At 40.4% G+C, this 18571-nt stretch overlaps 1 protein-coding gene and 1 long non-coding RNA gene across 3 annotated transcripts; both read left to right on the top strand.

The window, feature by feature from the left end:
- Nucleotides 1-16: 16 nt before the first annotated feature.
- Nucleotides 17-2493, top strand: LOC117942661. The gene is made up of 2 exons (XR_004656188.1): nt 17-1502; nt 1662-2493. It is a non-coding gene; the product is annotated as an uncharacterized LOC117942661 (long non-coding RNA).
- Nucleotides 2494-3546: 1053 nt separating this feature from the next.
- On the top strand, nt 3547-16914 carry LOC117942432 (histone-binding protein RBBP7). 2 transcript variants are annotated; one of them, XM_034867896.1, is made up of 12 exons: nt 3547-3781; nt 4492-4636; nt 8266-8411; nt 9893-10066; nt 10171-10286; nt 11442-11602; nt 12053-12179; nt 12275-12352; nt 13831-13907; nt 15007-15064; nt 15710-15820; nt 15946-16914. In XM_034867896.1, the coding sequence occupies exons 1-12, from the start codon at nt 3766-3768 to the stop codon at nt 16015-16017; spliced, it is 1281 nt and encodes a 426-aa protein (XP_034723787.1). In that variant the 5' UTR covers nt 3547-3765; the 3' UTR covers nt 16018-16914. The 2 variants fall into 2 exon arrangements, with proteins under 2 accessions (XP_034723787.1, XP_034723780.1); XM_034867889.1 differs by having other exon boundaries at nt 9890-10066.
- The last annotated feature ends 1657 nt before the right edge of the window (nt 16915-18571 follow it).

Below are 18571 nucleotides of genomic sequence, written 5' to 3'. Positions count from 1 at the left end.
ACGTTACCATGGCAACTACCAGAAACTGGAATAGCATACATGCAGCCTCCTGTTTTTGCCCAGTATACAAGAATGTTGATGAGATATTTTAGTTTAAACGGAGATTAGTTCTTCTGCTGGAGCTGAAGATACTTGTCTGCACAGAGATCGGTTTGGCTCAAAACTCCGCTCAAAAACCAAAACGTAGCAGTGTTGATGTAGTTATATTCAGGCCTTATGAAGTTCTAATCACTTTTTCAACTAAAGAGTCAGTGGTATTTATCCACAGCCCGGTCACTCTTTAAAGTACATTACAGGAGATTGCTAACTGCCTCTTTAATTATTGTTGGAAAGGGACTTCTTATGTGTGCTCAGAAGGTCATTTTTACAGTATGTGAACCCAATAAAAAGACAGCATCAGTGCATCTCTACTCTGTATGTCACATGATAGAATTACGCATTCACGTGCTCCTCGGATGGTCCGATTTTTCCAAGATCGGAAGTCATTCTTCTGACTTCATTGTGTTCATGTGCACTCAAGGTGGAAAGTCGGAATGTTAAATTGTAACCAGGAAAAAGTAAGTCATTTATTGGCATTTATCAAGTCAGGTTTAACGTTACCTAACTCCGTAATCAAGGTGGAATGCTAATAAATGCAAAAATATTGAATTAGTAACAGAATGGTTTTATTTTCAAACAACATACTTAAAATACAAGATACAAAGTATTTTACTTAAAGACACAGCAAGAATAAGCAATCTTCCCTCTAAAAGTGTTCTTATATATAATTTTTCAATAAACAACCAAACAACCACCATCATTTTCTAAATTAAATAATTTGTTCTTGTACCATCCTTAAGCTACTGTCCATCCATTTTATTTATCAAGAACAATTAACTTCTAAATAGGTCCGAACAAAACTGAAACAAGTTCATACAAAATGATACACTACCCATTAATAATTTGAACTTCTCTTCTCAACATCTAAAGCTCATATTGCTTTGTTATTAATGGTTAAATAATGTTATAACTTTAATAAATTAGTCTAGTCAGTCTTTATGGACAACAAATGGTGTTAAAACCATATTAAAAACAAAATTTGAACAAAAGTTGATGTCAAATATGTGAATTAATATTTAAAACTAAATGTTTTTACCGTTAATAAAAAAATCTAGTTTTTCCAGCCATGTTGATGACACATTCTAAACTCATATTTCACCACATGAACGCAGCATAATACAATCATGTAACTGCAGTACATGGCCTATTTAGGCTCCAGCCACGAAAGTTTTCCCAACATTATTTAGGGTTGTAAAATAACTTCATTTGTCATTTCCCCCTGGACCAGCTAATCAATGCAATAGAAGATCTATTAGTGGGGGAATATTGCCATTCATTGTGTGAACTCTACTCCAAATGGGTTCAAAGATTAGTAATGCTCTTTATGCCAAATTCTTACCCTACCAATGTTATGTAGCCTAACTTAAAAATAGTAACATGAGACAATATTTGCCTCTCTTCAGGTGGCAGGAGTGAAAAGATTAGTCCTCCTCAACAGTAGCTGTGTTCTGGTTTGAAGGGTTAGGTTTGGGTTAGAGTTAGGACACAAAACAGGATGTAGGCTCTACAGGATGACTACCTGTAGCTTTCCTCAGCAACTATTATGTTTTTTTCCCAAAAAGATGTACAGATTTTGTGTCATTCTATCATCTCAAATGGCATGAAAGATAGTGGATATAGCTGCCATAAATAAATGAAAAAATCTCCTTGAACCAAGCCCCCTGGACGCCACTTGGTTTAGTCCCGAATGTTTCCAACATCTGGCTGTGCCCCTGGATAAAACAGTGGGTTGGAGAGGCTTGTGTTCTTCTCAGTTATTCATAATCACAAATAGTGTAGATAGCCATCAATCGGTATTTAAACTGGCCCGTCCATCCGTATTTTATCACTTATAATCACCTGCCACTGTGTAAAAAATCATTTGAAAAGACCTCCATGGTATATACTATCCTACCATCTATGATATATGTTGGATATTGCAATGTACTGATCGCTCTAGTTATAGCTTGACATTTTTTTTTTTTTTACAAGGATAGTTATGGGAGGGGCTTATGGAACATAAGTAATTGTCAGACATTATTCATCCCCATATACAGTATGTTACTCTTTTATGTAACCAGAAAAAGACGAATGGAAATACATAGATACATGTATGAAGTGTTGTGCACAACTGGGTTACACATTGTAACTCAAAATTATCTATATCTGTATATTTGACATTTGTTGTAGAATATAGGACCACTATTCTACTCGGACTGCTCTAGGTAACAGCTCATCTTTTTATGGAGAAGTGACACATCTGTTCTTCTGTGTATCTGTGAAATAGATCACTGTATATTTCAAAGCTTTATAAAGTGGCATGCTCTGCTGTTGTACTCCAGATCATTGTTATATGAAAGTGTCCATTGGTTCTTAGTTTCAAATCAGATTTGTTGGTATGCGATAGACCAGGAGAAACAAAAAGAATACACAATCCACTTTTTTTTCTTTTGCCTTGTCTTGACGTCTAAACCTGACAGCAAACTAAACCACATTCACTTTTTAAGGAAACTGAGAGCTTTTAAAATGTTTTTCATCTGAAACATTGTGAACAACATACAGTGTGATAAGGCATTTTGAACTTCTCAAACATATCATTGTCCCCTGTGAGAGTTTACTTAGATGGATGCGATGACACCAGACTACTCTGTCTTTTAACTCTGTGCCAGTTTCCTTTACTTTGCGCCCACTGTTGTTGTCATAAGACATAAAGACTTATTTATTTTTGATGGCAGCTGATTAAGGCCTTCTGTATGTACAAGTCATGCTTTTTTCCCCTTCACATCTTTGTTATGCTTGTATTTGGAACATGTTTTGCATTTTCAAGGTTTGTATTTTACTGTAAACTGTTTTTGCTGTTTATGGACAAGACTTTTACAAAATAAACTCATTGGAATGCACAGTGAGGCTGCAATGCTCATTACACACCACAAAACAGAAGTGTTGCATGGGTAAAAATTTAGGTAAAACAAATCCTTTTGAAGAGCCTTACCACTTGTGGAACAAAAAAAAGGGTGGTTCCACAGAAAAGGCTGTTTCCTTCATCAAATCTGCTGTACTTTGTTAGCATGCTTCCAGTTAGCATGCTAACATTAGAGTGCTAGCTGATTAACTATTAACTTATCACCACATAACAGTATCTACTATTTCCCCTGAACATAAATTATATAATGCCATAAATTATGCTTTGTATGCATTATATAGTATAATGCACATCAGTGACAGTGTTTACTAGCTAGTCATTACAGCCCAAATTATACATTGTAATAATTATATACATTATACACATCTTTTTAATTGGCTACTTTCAATTTGCACATTTTGCAATTGCATGTATTTGATATGTACTCATGCACTTGGATGTTTATGGTTAATAATGAATTTTTTTAGAGGTGGTGGGATCCGAGTGTGAATGTGAGTGTTGGAGCAGGGCCAAGTTGTCTGCGCAGTCCCTTCTCTATCACTGCGCACTCTGCGCGCAGTAATGTTCCTCGTTGGTATGCGCGGATTAACGCATGCGTGATAGGTTATCGAGTAATTCGGCGCTGAAAAGGAAGGAACCTACTTTTGTAGCGGTACAACAACCAAAACGTCAGCCCTAGCTAGGGGAACAGCAGTATTAACTAAAACGGCGTCTACCTAGTTACTTTGCTTTCGAGCATCGTGACAAAGCGCAGAGTTTGGAACATGGCTGATAAAGAGGGTAGGTTTATTAGCTAGAACTAACGTTACCTATCGTATAAAACGGTGGCCCGTTTTCCTCGTGCATTAACGTTACCGCTTTGTGTGCGCTCTGCCAGGGGTGCTAGCATGACATGCTAGCTTGGTAAAGTCCTATCAAGAGGCTTGTTGTCGGTTGTGTGCTGCTCTTGGTCGAATGTTTCTTTAACAATAGCATGTCACACCTCTACTCTTTAACTTTGGTATAACGTTAACGTTACACCCAATGCACCCAACAACACTTGTTTTAACTTAATAAATTGGTTGCATGTTGTGACGCTGCACAAGCCCCATTCGCCAAAATACACCGTGACGTTAGTGAGAAATAGTGAAGATGGTTAATAATACATAACTCTTCAGCTATGGTTATTGAATTTCTGTCAACATTCTTTTATCGCAGGTTATTGTTAATGTAACATTGAAGTAGGCTAGCATTGAACTGTAGTTACACTGTATGTTAAATGGAGCATTGTGTAAGACTGTGTTCTCTGTTAACGGTTACTTATCAAGTCCCTGGCTGAACCCCCGATGGAACTAAGTTAACGTTATGTGTGAATCCGCTTTACTCTGGGAATTACGTAAATCTACGTAGGAAAAAAATACATTGCTATATTCATACTATATACAGCTATAGCAATAGCTGCCACTATTTGCTGTTATACCTGTATCTAATACCGTGTTGTTCTGCTAAAGTGTATGACGATGCTGTGGAAGAAAGGGTCATCAATGAAGAGTACAAGATTTGGAAGAAAAACACACCTTTCCTTTATGACCTGGTGATGACGCATGCGCTGGAGTGGCCCAGCCTTACTGTCCAGTGGCTTCCAGATGTCAGCAGGTATTTGCAAGGTGTCCATCTTACTGCTCACACAACATGGTTTATATCCCAACAGCGACACCAACAACATGTGTCTGTCAAGCTGCTTTTCTAAGACAATCAGTGTCCTGCGCTGTGTGCCACTTTCCACCACCTGCAGACAGGACAGTCCCCCAGCTCTTAATTGTGGGTCTCCTTTGATTGTGTTTTTCTGCATTATCTGAAACTGCACATCAAAGTGGAGCTGGGCAATATGGAGAAAATCAAATATTAAGATAATTTTGACCAGGGCCTGAAATTAATACCCAGCCACCAGCCAAATGCGGGTGAATTTTGCAATTGTTGGGTTAGATTGTAAATCTCCCTGCCGCCCTGGCAGGTAACCAATGAGAATTGAGTGACTCAGTCGGTTAAGTATTGTTAAGCAGGGTCAAGTCAATCAGGGGCTCGAATCACTGGAAGACATTGATTGACAGCCGGGGCCCCCTATTGCATTTTTATCTCTCGCGACAATCCCAGCAGTCCCATGTGCAGCCACTTACCAAGCAGGAGGGAGAACGGGTCTAATCGACTTCCTAGTTTCTGGTATGACGATGAGGCGCGTGTGACTCGAACGTCTTACATTTACCAACTACACGTACAGCGAAAGACTATCCTGCCAACCTGTATACATTTTAACATAAATGTGCACTGTAATGTTTTATCATTATAAAGTCGCTGAAAGCTGCTGCTGTTTCAATCTTGTCGACTGTTGGGGCTGCTGTCCCCCACCATGACTGACAAACGCACACATAAACGCACACAACCACACACGGGGGATGCAGGAAAAACCGCAGAGGGGATGTACAGGATGACCTAAATTGAGGGCAGCTACATTATCATGGGCGCAATGATAACTTAAAGTCCAATACGTACTTTATCAAACCGTATGAATGTGTGTCCCAGCCCAGAATAGGAAATGATGCCTTAATGCTGGATTATCAATCATTTTTTTATGAACAATATATATGCGAGTGGGTCGCAAAAAGTTACATTTCTCGAGGCTTTATTTGCCCACAATACAACCTGTTGGCCAAAGAGTGCAAAATGTTTTTTTCCAGACGGTTTTTTAATGTAAAGACTTAAAAATAACAGCGAAGAAAAAATCTATTTCCACCTATCATTTATATCATAGTGTATTTTTTCTTGTGGTATAATATAATCAACATAACTGCAGTGAACGTATTTCCATAAGAGGAATGTGGCGCTCAAATGTGTGAATATCAACCTTTTTGGTCATAATATAGTAATAGCAGGAGGGGCGGTATAAGTAGGCTAAGCTAAAACTGGAAAGTGGCGGAGGTAGGTGAATGTGCTTGTGTAGATCACAGAGGTATAATAAAACCGTTTAGTTTCAAACCACTTCATAAATCACTCACATGGTACAAATGGGCAGCGAGGCTTCAAATGTCATCAATGACATCATATGTCTAAATCGAAACAAGCCTTGATACGCATTTCACGGAAAACTGGGGATTTCTCAGTTAGCTCTTCCAAGCCTCGGGACAGGGCAAAACATCTCTTGTAAATGCAGCTTAATTCCAACAACATGTGTCAGCCAATCAACATTTCTGATTGGCCGTATTGATATTTAAAATAAGTGATCACAAAGGGTGATAAAAGGTTCTTTGTTTTTTTATGCCACATAGCCCACCGCCCTCTAGGAACCTCTTTGACAATTTTGCAAAAGCAGATCAAAATTTAATTTTGGGTGAGATACACGCAGGCTTAGTCAGACAGTGTAAGAAAATACAAGTTAACATAACCTGGTCTCCCATTTCAGGACACAGCCTGTTTGTGGGATCATGTGTCTGTTCACTGACACACAAACCAGTCTTGATATTGAGATACCCAAAACTGGCGAGAGAGAGTGAGAAGTACGGTGGCTGAGAGAGTTCAACACATGACAACCTGAGAAAGCACAAGCTGATGGACAAACCCAAGCAAATTGAGAAACTTAAGTCTGAAAGTTGCGATTAAGCTTACCCAGCTGCTGTAGAAAAGCGGACACAACCGAGTGGCTGAGCATAAAAACCTGAACACTTCATTTAGTCAGTGTTTCGAACAGATGGAGAAACCTTTCAGCAGCCATCAGGTAGTTTCCCATCAAACATGGTTTTCCTTTTTCTGTATATGTACATTAAAAAATACTATCAAATAGGGCTGCAGGATTATGGCCAAAATGATGATCACGATTATTTTGATAAATAGCGTAGAATATATGTATATATATTTGTAAATGTATCTCTGAGAAAGCCCCCTCACTTGTTTTCAACAATAACTGATTAAAAGAGCTAGGGAGAGAGGGAGTGCTACTCACAGAGAGACAGCTGATTATTATAAATGGGTCCAGCTCGGGTCAAATGGCGGATACACACCTTATGTGTATGAAATGTCTGTATCGTCACTGCGCTGCATTTTTAGGAATTATGATATTCTGGCCATGGGTCACATCTCTTGCAAGTCCGGCAGCCTTCGTCTCATACCCTGCTACTCTACAAACTGAAGTCAGTTCGATTCAATAACTTCTTCTGTGTTCTTTGCCGTGGCGGTTGCAATAGCAGTTACCCGCGGAAACACTGGTACAAATACAGGTTTGCCCCTCATACTTAACAATATACAGCTGTGTTTATAAAAAATGTAAACTGTAGACATATGTCAGAAGTGTGACATATGTCATAAGTGAGAGGAGAGAGAGCAGAGGAGAGATCCAACACAGGCACGGCTTTACAGAAGAAATGGGTTATGTAACGCAAAATTAAACCATATCGATATAAACAGCATTGCGGCGGATGCGAGGACATTAGGTGCACCGGTGCGTCCTAGAGGAAAAATGTTACTTGCGCCCTAGAGCCTGTGAGCTAACACACACTGACTAGCACCGCCACAGACTAGCACTGCTAACTGCAGTTGTCAGAATAACAACACAGAGGGGACACAATGTTGCATTTACTGGTAAACTGGTAAACCTTGAGACCAACGTATAAACGCCTGCTATGGTTTGTGAATTTTCTTCCCGTTACTCTGTCCTCTGTGACCGTCTACATCTAGAAACTAAGCTGCACGGTGCAGGGAACAACTCTGACTGGCACATGATCAGACAGTGGTTCACGGAGCGGTAGATGGGCAAGGCACTTCTCTAAATTTGAGCTTACAAAATTCATTTTTTAAACTGGATATTGACATATTATTCAGTATGGAAAGCTTTTGGTGCCAATTACAATTGGCAGTGATAGGTCCATATACCATGCCACTTCTTATCAGCTGTGGATGCTTCTGTCTATATTCTGTAATCATTTCAGACTATTGAGGTAGAACATTCAGATTGACACCCCTATCTGTCTGGATGACTGGCATTACCAAATAACAAGAATACACCAAAATGTTTTATATACCTTGATATTCTTTGCTGTTTACAAGTGTATTGTCATACTTTTTTCCTTTTTTACTATCAGCGGTCTTCCCCAGTTTTGGAAAGTATCATGAGTATCAAAAGAATCACATTTGCCTTCTACCTTGTTTCCATAGAAAAGCACCTAATGTTAAACTGAATATTATATTTGCTACAGAGTATAGCTTACAATCCTGTCCTTTTTTGTGGAACTCTGCAGGCCCGAGGGAAAGGACTACGCAGTACACCGGCTGGTGTTAGGGACCCATACGTCCGATGAGCAGAATCACCTGGTGATTGCCAGCGTCCAAGTACCAAATGATGACGCCCAGTTTGATGCCTCGCACTACGACAGCGAGAAAGGAGGTAAATACACCACATGTCATCCTGCTGGAGAACTTTTCACATCCACAGCTGTTTGTTACTGATGTAATGTCTTTGTAAGGTCAGGAGAGTAGGTGTACATTTGCAATACAAACAAGTGGACAATGTCATATTTTTTACATTTATTGATTTTCACCATACTGTACACATGTTGGCATGTGAACAGTCTAACATGAGTAAAACGTTTGTAGAACGCTCGTAAGACGTTTGTAGATCTGCAACTAACGATTATTTGAATTGTCAATTATTGTCTCGATTAATTGATCAATTGTTTGGTCTTTAAAATGTCAGACAATGGTGAAAAATGTGGATCAATGTATCCCAAAGCCCAAGATGACATCCTCAAGTGTCTCGTTTTGTTCACAGCTCAAAGATATTCAGTTAACTGTCATAGAGAGAATAAACTAGAAACTATTCCCTTTTAACTATCTATGTTGTGTTCTGTCTTCCAGCAGGTATGTTGATGGGTGTTCTGAAGGCTCACGGCTCCTTTTGCCTGTTGCTGGAGGTAGTATTAGTATGTTAGTATGGCCACGGAACAATTTTAAGGTACAGTCCAATCCGAGTCTAAAGCTAAATGCACACACAAATATCTATGGGTAAAGTATTAGTTTTCTACATGTTGGTTTCTGGGTTTTCTTCTTGTGAATTTAGTTTGAGAGCATAGCTGCTGTCACCTTTGCTCAGAAATCAAATTGCTCATCACCTTTAGTACATTCACACATAATGATTTTTTTAAATCAGCATATTTGTGTATTCGTACAGTGGACGTTTATGCGCACTGGCCGCAGTAGCTGGTTAAAACAACACTTTCCAAGAAAAGTGACTCTGCCAACATCATATAAAATACAGAGATGCTCTTCTTTTACTAGAATTTCAGGACCCATAACCATAATTATCTGTCCGCTGTGGCTATTACAATTTTATTTTTCTAGCACACCAATGTTTAGAGAGCCCTCACTGTCCCTATGATAAAGAATATATGTAATAGTATTGTTTCAATAACATTCATTTCTCATTTATTGGCAAATAAAGAACCAGCCACCAATATTGTGCATTAGGAATGTAACAATGCATCGTGAATCGGTTAAAAATCGATAACCGGTTAAGATAAAAAAAAAAAAAAACAATCATGATGCAATTTATAAACGGCCTTGGGAGGAATTTACGCTTGATTTCACTTTTTTGACTTCAGGTATCATTCACTCCGTGTTCTCAGCAAGAAATCTCTTCAAATAAATAATCTGTTTGTTATTTTGATGAGGGATTGGTTTTAAAAATCCAATTATAAATTTTTGTTATTTAAGATAAAATATAATTTCAGTGTCACTTTTGATGAGAGGACTCATCTGTTATTTGGCACAGTTTATGTAAATAAAGGAGAATTTTCTTTTTGGTTTGGTTTTTGTCACGTGTCTGGTGTCCTTTGGCTGCACTACAGTCTTATTATGTCCTATTGACAGAGTTTGGTGGATTTGGTTCAGTGAGTGGGAAAATCGAGATTGAAATTAAGATCAACCACGAGGGAGAGGTCAACAGAGCCCGCTACATGCCCCAGAACCACTGCATCATCGCCACCAAGACCCCCACCTCTGACGTGCTGGTCTTCGACTACAATAAGCACCCGACTAAGCCAGGTTGGGTCACTGCTGTGCTGACACACTAATGACTACACGCACCAGAATGCACTTCACTCCAGTGAGTCACACATCAGGAAGGTGAAGGCATTTGTGTGTTTCAGATCCCAGCGGGGAGTGCAGTCCTGACCTGCGGCTGAAAGGCCACCAGAAAGAAGGCTATGGGCTTTCCTGGAATCCCAACCTTAGCGGCAACTTACTCAGCGCCTCTGACGACCACGTAAGTGACTGGAACGAAAAGTTTCCCCCTTAATCTGTGATCACAGTGGATTGACGAGAGAGAGAGAGAGTGGGGAAGGACACACAGCAAAGGGCCACAGGTAGGATTCGAACCCGGATTCGAGGACACGCTGCAAATACCTCAGCCTACATAGCTAGAGGCCGCTCCCTGGAACTAATGGCTAACCGGGCCGTCATTTACTGGTTATCCAGTCCATTTAAGTGAATGTGCCCGAAAAAAGGGTCCAAAGTAGACCTGGGCAATATGAATTTGTTATTGTAGGGTTGACACTTGGTGCTTTCGTAAAATATTAACACCATGAGAATAGTCACCAATAATGTTACTGTAATTCAGCCTGCAAAACCAGGAAAAGACAACACTTGTGTCATATTACGCCAACATTTAAGTTGATGTCTAGCCCATATATTGATGTCGATATAATACTAATGTATTGCCCAAGTCCAAAGGTTTGTTTTTACTGAAAGCAGAGTGCATGCATACACATTCAATGGAAAAGGCGCCAGTAGCTTTGATAAACAACTGTTCATTGCTGTGCCCTCAAACCATTGAGGACTTTTTGAAAAGAACTTGTGATGATAAATTGTGGGAAGGTCTAGTGATGCAGCACTTGTTGTTAATTTCTTGTCCAGCGCCCACGTCGTTTAAATAGCAAACGCACCTGCGCCCATCATTGACTAGAGGCAGCAGGAAGCGATTGCGCCATTCACCTACAACAACCTGGTCTAAAGTCAGTAATGCAGCATTTCATTGTTTTTTTAACAGATAATGTGTAAACTACACCCAGGCTTGTGCACAGCGTGCACACAATGCTTGTTACACACACAGGGAAATGCAGCAGAACACACACGTGCAGAAGATTACAAATAAAAACATGACGATGCAAATCCGCCACCTTAATAGCAGTACGCCAAGGTACAAAGGCGTCTGGCTTTTAAAAGGAATGGGAGATGACACTGATTTGTTTATTGCACGTTATGCCAAAAACACACCTATGACTTATAAAGAAACTAAGTCCAACCCTTTTACCCCACGCCCGGCGTACGGACCGCTTTTACCGCCGTTAAAGTAGCAAAAGTGGATTTGGACACACCCTAAACGCATCTTGTAATTAATTGTGCTGCCATGTCTCTCCAGACCATCTGTCTATGGGACATCGGGGCGGGCCCAAAGGAAAGGAAGATTGTGGATGCCAAGACCATCTTCACCGGACACACAGCGGTGGTGGAAGATGTTTCCTGGCATTTACTCCACGAATCCCTGTTTGGCTCAGTGGCAGACGACCAGAAACTCATGATGTAAGTTGCCGAGACAAATAGGCAGTCTGTTGTAGTCGGTTTATGTGAATGGAGACGAGATATACATCAAGTTTAAAACTGCTCCGATACTAGGGCTGCACGATATGAGGAAAATATGCAATAACTCAGACGGTAACAGACGTTAAAGTGTACTCAGCTTTCAGCCGCTGAAATAAAACAAATTTGCAGGAAATCATTTACACTATTTTTTGTCAAACAAATCGAACAGTGAATTGAATATTATAAAGAGACCACTCAAAAAGTGCAGTTTTCTACTGATAGTTTGTCTTTCATGATATGTCGCAGCCCTTTGTGATGTGTTTATTGTGCCAGTTGATATCTGATGACAATAAAATACAAGATTTATTGTGCAGCCATATCCATTTAATTGTTTAATTTCTAAATAAGTGATGTCCCTTCTGCCTCTGACTCTCCTTAACCCTCCACCAGATGGGACACTCGGTCCAACACCACATCCAAAGCCAGCCACGCCGTGGACGCTCACACTGCTGAGGTCAACTGTCTCAGCTTCAACCCCTACAGCGAGTTCATCCTCGCCACCGGCTCTGCTGACAAGGTAGAGAAGAAGAAATATACTCAGGCCTGAAATAATTATTTTATTATATAAACTGGATTAACTATTTAATTCAAGGCTTGTTTTGTTTCTTTCAGACTGTTGCACTGTGGGATCTAAGGAACCTCAAACTGAAGCTCCACTCCTTTGAGTCCCACAAAGATGAAATTTTCCAGGTAAGAACTTCCAAATGTATTTATTTAGTTAGTAAGTACACACGATCTTGTGTTAATGCCAGTCTGCAGCTAGAAAGAAGTTGTCTGTAATATACAGACAGCCAGGTTACCGGTCCAGGCAATAATGACAGTCGGTTATCAAACCTTGGTGCAATCGCCTAACAGATCACCTTGTAGCGTAGTTAAAGTTAGGCCAAAAAAACACAACCGGAGCTATTTTCATTGGCCACACCGGCCTGAGCGCTACACCGGTCGTTTCGGTGTCTCCTCTTTTTTCCCACCAAGAACCGGAAGCAAATGTGTCAAGGTAGTAGCAGGTAATCACATACAGGAAGGCCACACTGCAGCCCGACACCTTACAAAATAAAACAGATTTTAAAAATAAATCATATAGGTTATAATGATTTTGGCTGTCTTGACCTACTCAGCGGTGTCTACTAAGGCTAAACGATATTGTGTTGTAACATCGACATTGCGATGTGCGCATGTGTGATAGTCAAATGCCAGCACATTGCGATGTTGACGCTCAAACTTTTTTGCTGCTTGATAGAAAAGTAAACTTTCCCCGTTTTCCTTTTACTATTGACAAATTATTGATTACTACCGTCCGACCCATCCCCTTTAAGACAGGCAGCCACGTGGGCAACGTGTGTATGTGACGTTAGTTTGACGGGGTTTGTTTTGGGAAGTGAGGCTCTCCTAGTGTCGAAAATTCCCGTAGGCAGCAGCTGTCGCTGACACAGTGATGTTCATAGTTTTGATGGGTAGTCAGTGAAGCTACAGCAGTCTGTGTTTTATGTTCACTGCAAATACGATCTAAATCTCCTGATTAATGCAACATAATCCCAACGCTTATATAGTTATCCTACAGGAACAAACAGAAAGCTGCTACCAGCAAGGCTAAAGCTAATATAGTTAGCTTACAGAAACAAGCAGAAAGCTGCTACCAAGTTTAAAAAGCCATGCGATCAGGCATGAATCTACCCTTCACTTTTATTTCCGGCGCTTCCATCTCTGGTGTGTTTCTGCTGTTAACGGGAGGCAAATAGCATCCCACGGGCCAAATCTGGCCTAAGGACAAAAAAATTGAAATGCAAAGTGCAAATGATATAATGTTGTTCATTCAAATGACACAAGCACTCTTTAAGATCAGAGTTAATCTGTAGCTTACTTGACCAGAACAGACCCGTCTCCTGAACACACATATGCAGAGTTTTTCTTTTTCTAGGGCAACAGCAACATTTAAATTAAAATGTATTACCCATTTTTAATAAAGCAGACCCCTTTTATTGTGTGTGGCTATATCAATAAAATGATGAGCCCCGTAGTGTAACACTATCAGTCATTGCTCTGCCAAAGGTATAAATATATGATGAAACTGTTGAATTGCTAACAAGCCTGAGGAGAGTTTTTACGAAACAAGTCCATGCTGAGTGCTACAGCTTGACCTGCCAGTGACCACCTGTCCAATTCATTAGGTCCAATGGTCTCCACACAATGAAACCATCCTGGCGTCCAGCGGCACCGACCGGCGACTCAACGTCTGGGACCTCAGGTAAAAACTCTCCACCATGCATCAGAATCCATCATCAGTCTTTAATGACCCCGAGGTCTCCTCCCAGTTGGAAGTGGTGGGGAAACCTCCAGAGCCCCACAGGCTTCCTCATCACATGCCCCGGCCCCCTTAACTCATAATAAATGATGAAGGAATATACTACTTAAATATAGTGCAGCCTTAAATGCCAATAAAAGAACGTTAAGGCATCATACTAACTATAATTAATATTATTAATACAAAAACATATTGTCTCACCACCATACAGTGTATTACTAGGGGACGGTTAGTATCAGTGTAGACCAAGCTGTTGAAAATAGATATATTCAATATGCCAGTAGGAGTCAGATTTCAAGGAGAACCACATTGGCTTCAACAGTACATAACTTCATCGGGAGCAAGTGAGTAAAGGCTGACCAATACTGAAAGGAAAAAAATCTACTTATAATAATAGCTAGCCAGCAATGCCCGACTGTGGGAAATATTTGTGATTTTTAACGTGAAAACATCCCACTTGACATGCAGTACATAGAGAGAGCGCATCTCATCATACTCTGGAAGCCACGCCCACCGTAGAGGAAAACAACCGGCGCCACGATAGGCAACTAAAGGCTGAAATGCTAACAAAGTGCCTGTAGCTAGCTAAAACATCAGATTTAAGAATGTGTAAGGATTATTTTAGCAACTCTTGTTTACCTGAGAGGACAAGTTAGCTGTTAGCAAGCTAATGTTAGCTATGTGTTAGCAAGCTAAGGCACCTGCAGACGTAATACTGCATCATCCTACATCCTACGGTGTACAGAATGCTTTAGCTTAACTTACAGAAATACAGTTAGCTTAGAACATTAAGGACATTTGGATATTTGACTTGGTAAGAAAATGCTTGCTGCAAACGTAACGTCAGACACATCATCAGTTTAGTGTCAGGATCCCATAGTCCTCCATTGTCCCTGCTGATTCCTCCCCTCTGTTTACATCTATGTCTTTTTTCTGTTTGCTAGAAGACGGGATTGATGAGGAGATACCTTCACACAAATAGTTGTTTTCCCCTCCAGAAGGGGCAGTTTGTAAATATTTTTATGGGATGTTCTTTTTCTAGTAAAATCGGGGAGGAGCAGTCAGCAGAAGATGCTGAGGATGGCCCACCAGAGCTGCTGGTAAGCGATATCCTAAAATCAAGATAACTGTGGGATTGTATTCTGATTCTATCCTGTGTCGGTACCCATGAAACCTTCCTACACTAGAACCCAAAAAGCAGTGGTGTAATGTGATTGGACAGCCTTTCAGTACAGTCAGTAGTGATCAGGTTTGTCTGACTGCACCTGTCCCTGCCAGTTGTAACTTCATTACTTTGGTTAATAATCACATCAGAATAATCACAATAATCACATCAGCTGGTTGATCAGTGGCATTGTAACTGCTGAAAACGGAACAATGTGACACAGAGGATATCATAACTGAACAACCTGAAGGTTTAATCCCAATATGATATCAGTTCTTTACACACAGAAAACATATTTTTCTGATATTACAAAGCTATGCTGCTATATGATTCTATTTCAATTCAGCTGACTGCATCATGAGGCAATATAAGTCCATTTAACCCAATTAACTCCGTTTATATCAACTCAAAAAAGACCATTTTACCACTTTATCACTGAGCTCTTCCAGACATTCAAATGAAAGAAAAAAAACTATTCTTTTTAATGAAAAGAACGAATATAAATTCTGAATTTGGTTCCAAACTCCCGCTTACCTGTTTACGTCTCGCCTGTCTCGAATGTCCACCTTTTTCCCATCAGTTCATCCACGGTGGGCACACAGCCAAGATCTCCGACTTCTCCTGGAACCCCAACGAACCCTGGGTCATCTGCTCGGTGTCAGAGGACAACATCATGCAAGTCTGGCAGATGGTGAGTACGACTGCTGTCCTTCAGTTTTTGGGATCATGATAGTTCCAGTCCGTCCCCGTGCACGGGCAGAACATCGGAACACAACGTTTACACAAAGTTAACCCAGTGTCCTGTTCTTCTCCCAGGCGGAGAACATCTACAATGACGAGGAGCCGGACAACACCCCTGCATCAGAGCTGGAGGCTCAGGGATCATAACCCACCACGGCACCTGTCTTTCCAGGCACGACCCCCATCCCCCAAAACCTCTAACCCTGCCCTATTCCCTGATCTCCCAGACCCAGCCCAGCCTCTCGTTTCCCTCTCTGACTATTCAAGTGCACAAGGAAGAATCTGCTCCACATGAATGACCGATGTGGAGAGTTAGAGACAGCACGGACTCCCCCCTTGGTAATTGATGGTTGGATTCAGGCTCAGCTTGCTCCTACTTCCCCAAGTCCCCAGAAGCACTTGGAGTAGGATAAGAGTCTCTCAGGTGGTTATATCTCCAGTGTTTTGGGAATAGGATTTGAATACTCTTAAGTTTTTTTTGCTAGGTCAGTGTAAACTATTGTTAAGACAAGTTAATCAGCTCATTTGCAAGGAAAACACAAAAGTGTAATTTTATATTTTGACTTAGGAGTTGCCAGAAAACCGCTCGCTAGTATGCTTCCCTCAAGACGCAAATATGTAAGGAAACCGGCCCAGTAAAATACCAATCTGAGCTCTGAAATGCATTTTTGGAAAACCGGATCTACATCTGTCCAAACCGTGATTGGCTCAAAGCTAACAGCGATGGCCATGTCCAGGGGAGCTTTGTTCCTACTGTAGTTTCTCACCTGTCGAGCACTTGTAGCTGTTAATTTCTTACATAATATTATACTTAGCTGACACTTCCCAGCTGTCCTTTGGAGCAACATTCCCTGCTGCGTTTGCCTCCTGTTTAAAAGGTACATAAACTCTTCGGAGTTTGAGTGAAAGGTGTGGAACTAAATTAGTGCACTTGAGGGAAACACACCCTTTCTCTCTCTTCTTTCTGTTGTTACATAATGTGAAATTGCCTTCTTTTGTTTCCTGCACCACAAATTGCAATAAAACTTTTATAACTTTTCAAAAGGTAAGTTTCTTATTCATGCAAGTTAAGTGTCTAAAAAACAATGCTTTTACAAACTTTACTCTTTAGGAAATGACGAGACCCACAAATCACCTTGAAATAAATCCACTTATTGCAAATTCTACAAAAATGTTTATTGAAAAGCAAGACAGGACTATAAGAACATTGTACAATCAAAGGGGGTGTGGGCTCATTTATAGTAAAAATAGAGCTCTCCAAAGCTATGGTGACTCATGCCTCTTCTTTCACAGTTAGTCTCACCTACAGAGGTAGATTCTGACATTACCTGAGAGTCAATCTGGGGCAACGCCAAAGAAAGAAAATGGATGCCGTCTTCCCTCCAACTAGACCCGTCCTCTACCCAAAAGAGAAATACGCACGCCACCTCATCACATCAATTTTGTTTTGAAACACACACAATATGAAGATAAAAAGCATGAGGAGGAATGTAGGAAAGACTGCGCCTGCAAGGCAACTTCTTTAGGGACATTACACTTGGTTACACTCAGATTATTTAACAGTCGCTCTGTGTACATATTTCCCCCATACCATTATTTGTCTGCAACGCCCACTCACTCATTAGTCTTGTAATTATGCCCAGAAACAAGGTTCCGAATAAGGATGCAGAGCACTCTGCACTGAGAATTAAGGTGACTAGATTTGTTATTGGAGTAGCAGACATTGACTAGTTAGTTGTCAGCAGTGGTCAAGATTTAACAAAGGTGCCAAAAAAAGAAAACTAGTGACTTATAATAACATCTGTAGTGGATGCGAGTGTGTGAGTTGACTTGACGCTGCTAGAACAATCCCACTGTGTTTAACAAGAGGTTTCCTTAAATCAACTGTAGCTCCTGTAATGCCTCCTATGATATGCAGCACTCATAGAAATCAATCCTTTTATTCACATTAGAAAAGAAAATCAGTTTTCAGTATAAAGTGGTGTTTCAGAACTCCTGACTTGGATCCTCTGTGGAGCTGGTCGTATGGAAATCAAATGACATTGTTCATTTAATAAAAAAGAAAAATAATTGTCGAGATTTTGCACATGGACATTTGCTGAGCTTTCATCCCTTCATCATTTAAGTTCTCCCAAGTTGGCAACAACTGTTCTCCACCTGTATCGTTCATTTCCCCAAGTTTTTTCCCTTATTACATTTCTAAGTGGGGACAGAAAACAGCTAACAGAAGGCCAAACTGTTTAAGTTCTAATCCTTTTTTGGTGACCTATGGTAACAGAAGTGAGCTTTAATAATACATATCCCAGAGTTCAGTTCGAGATGACATGGATTGACCACCAGGGGGGCTTCATTCTTGAAATTCGACCATTGTTATGACCTTTTTCTGAAAGTATTTCAACTTTAGCGCAGCCACTATTTCCAAAAGCCGAGTTGAAGGGAGTGTTTTTGATCAGCGGTGCATCCACTACATCGCTTGAGTGACAAGCTACGATGCATTTTACAAGTTTACTCTTTTTTCTTTTTTTTTTTTTCAATCCAAAACTGGAGTATAAAGGCTGATGCACTTCAGAATTTTGAATTCAGACTGATAATAGATCAAATATTGCTTTTCAGATAAGGGGTCAGCCCTACTAGCTAGCTTGCTGTATGTTTCCAGAGAGTTGGTTTGTTAAACTCGACAGCTACGGTAGCTCACCAACTG

The sequence above is a fragment of the Etheostoma cragini genome, chromosome 1, assembly GCF_013103735.1.
Source record: "Etheostoma cragini isolate CJK2018 chromosome 1, CSU_Ecrag_1.0, whole genome shotgun sequence".
NCBI lineage: Eukaryota > Metazoa > Chordata > Actinopteri > Perciformes > Percidae > Etheostoma > Etheostoma cragini.
The sequence above is the reverse complement of the archived record's forward strand: the minus strand, read 5'-3'. Positions and strand labels throughout refer to the sequence as shown.

Excerpts from the sequence above, each read along its gene's own strand:
- LOC117942432 (XM_034867889.1), top strand. Across the intron at positions 15,065-15,709 it reads ATGGCCCACCAGAGCTGCTG|TTCATCCACGGTGGGCACAC; the intron begins GTAAGCGATATC and ends TTTTCCCATCAG. Across the intron at positions 15,821-15,945 it reads TCATGCAAGTCTGGCAGATG|GCGGAGAACATCTACAATGA; the intron begins GTGAGTACGACT and ends TTCTTCTCCCAG.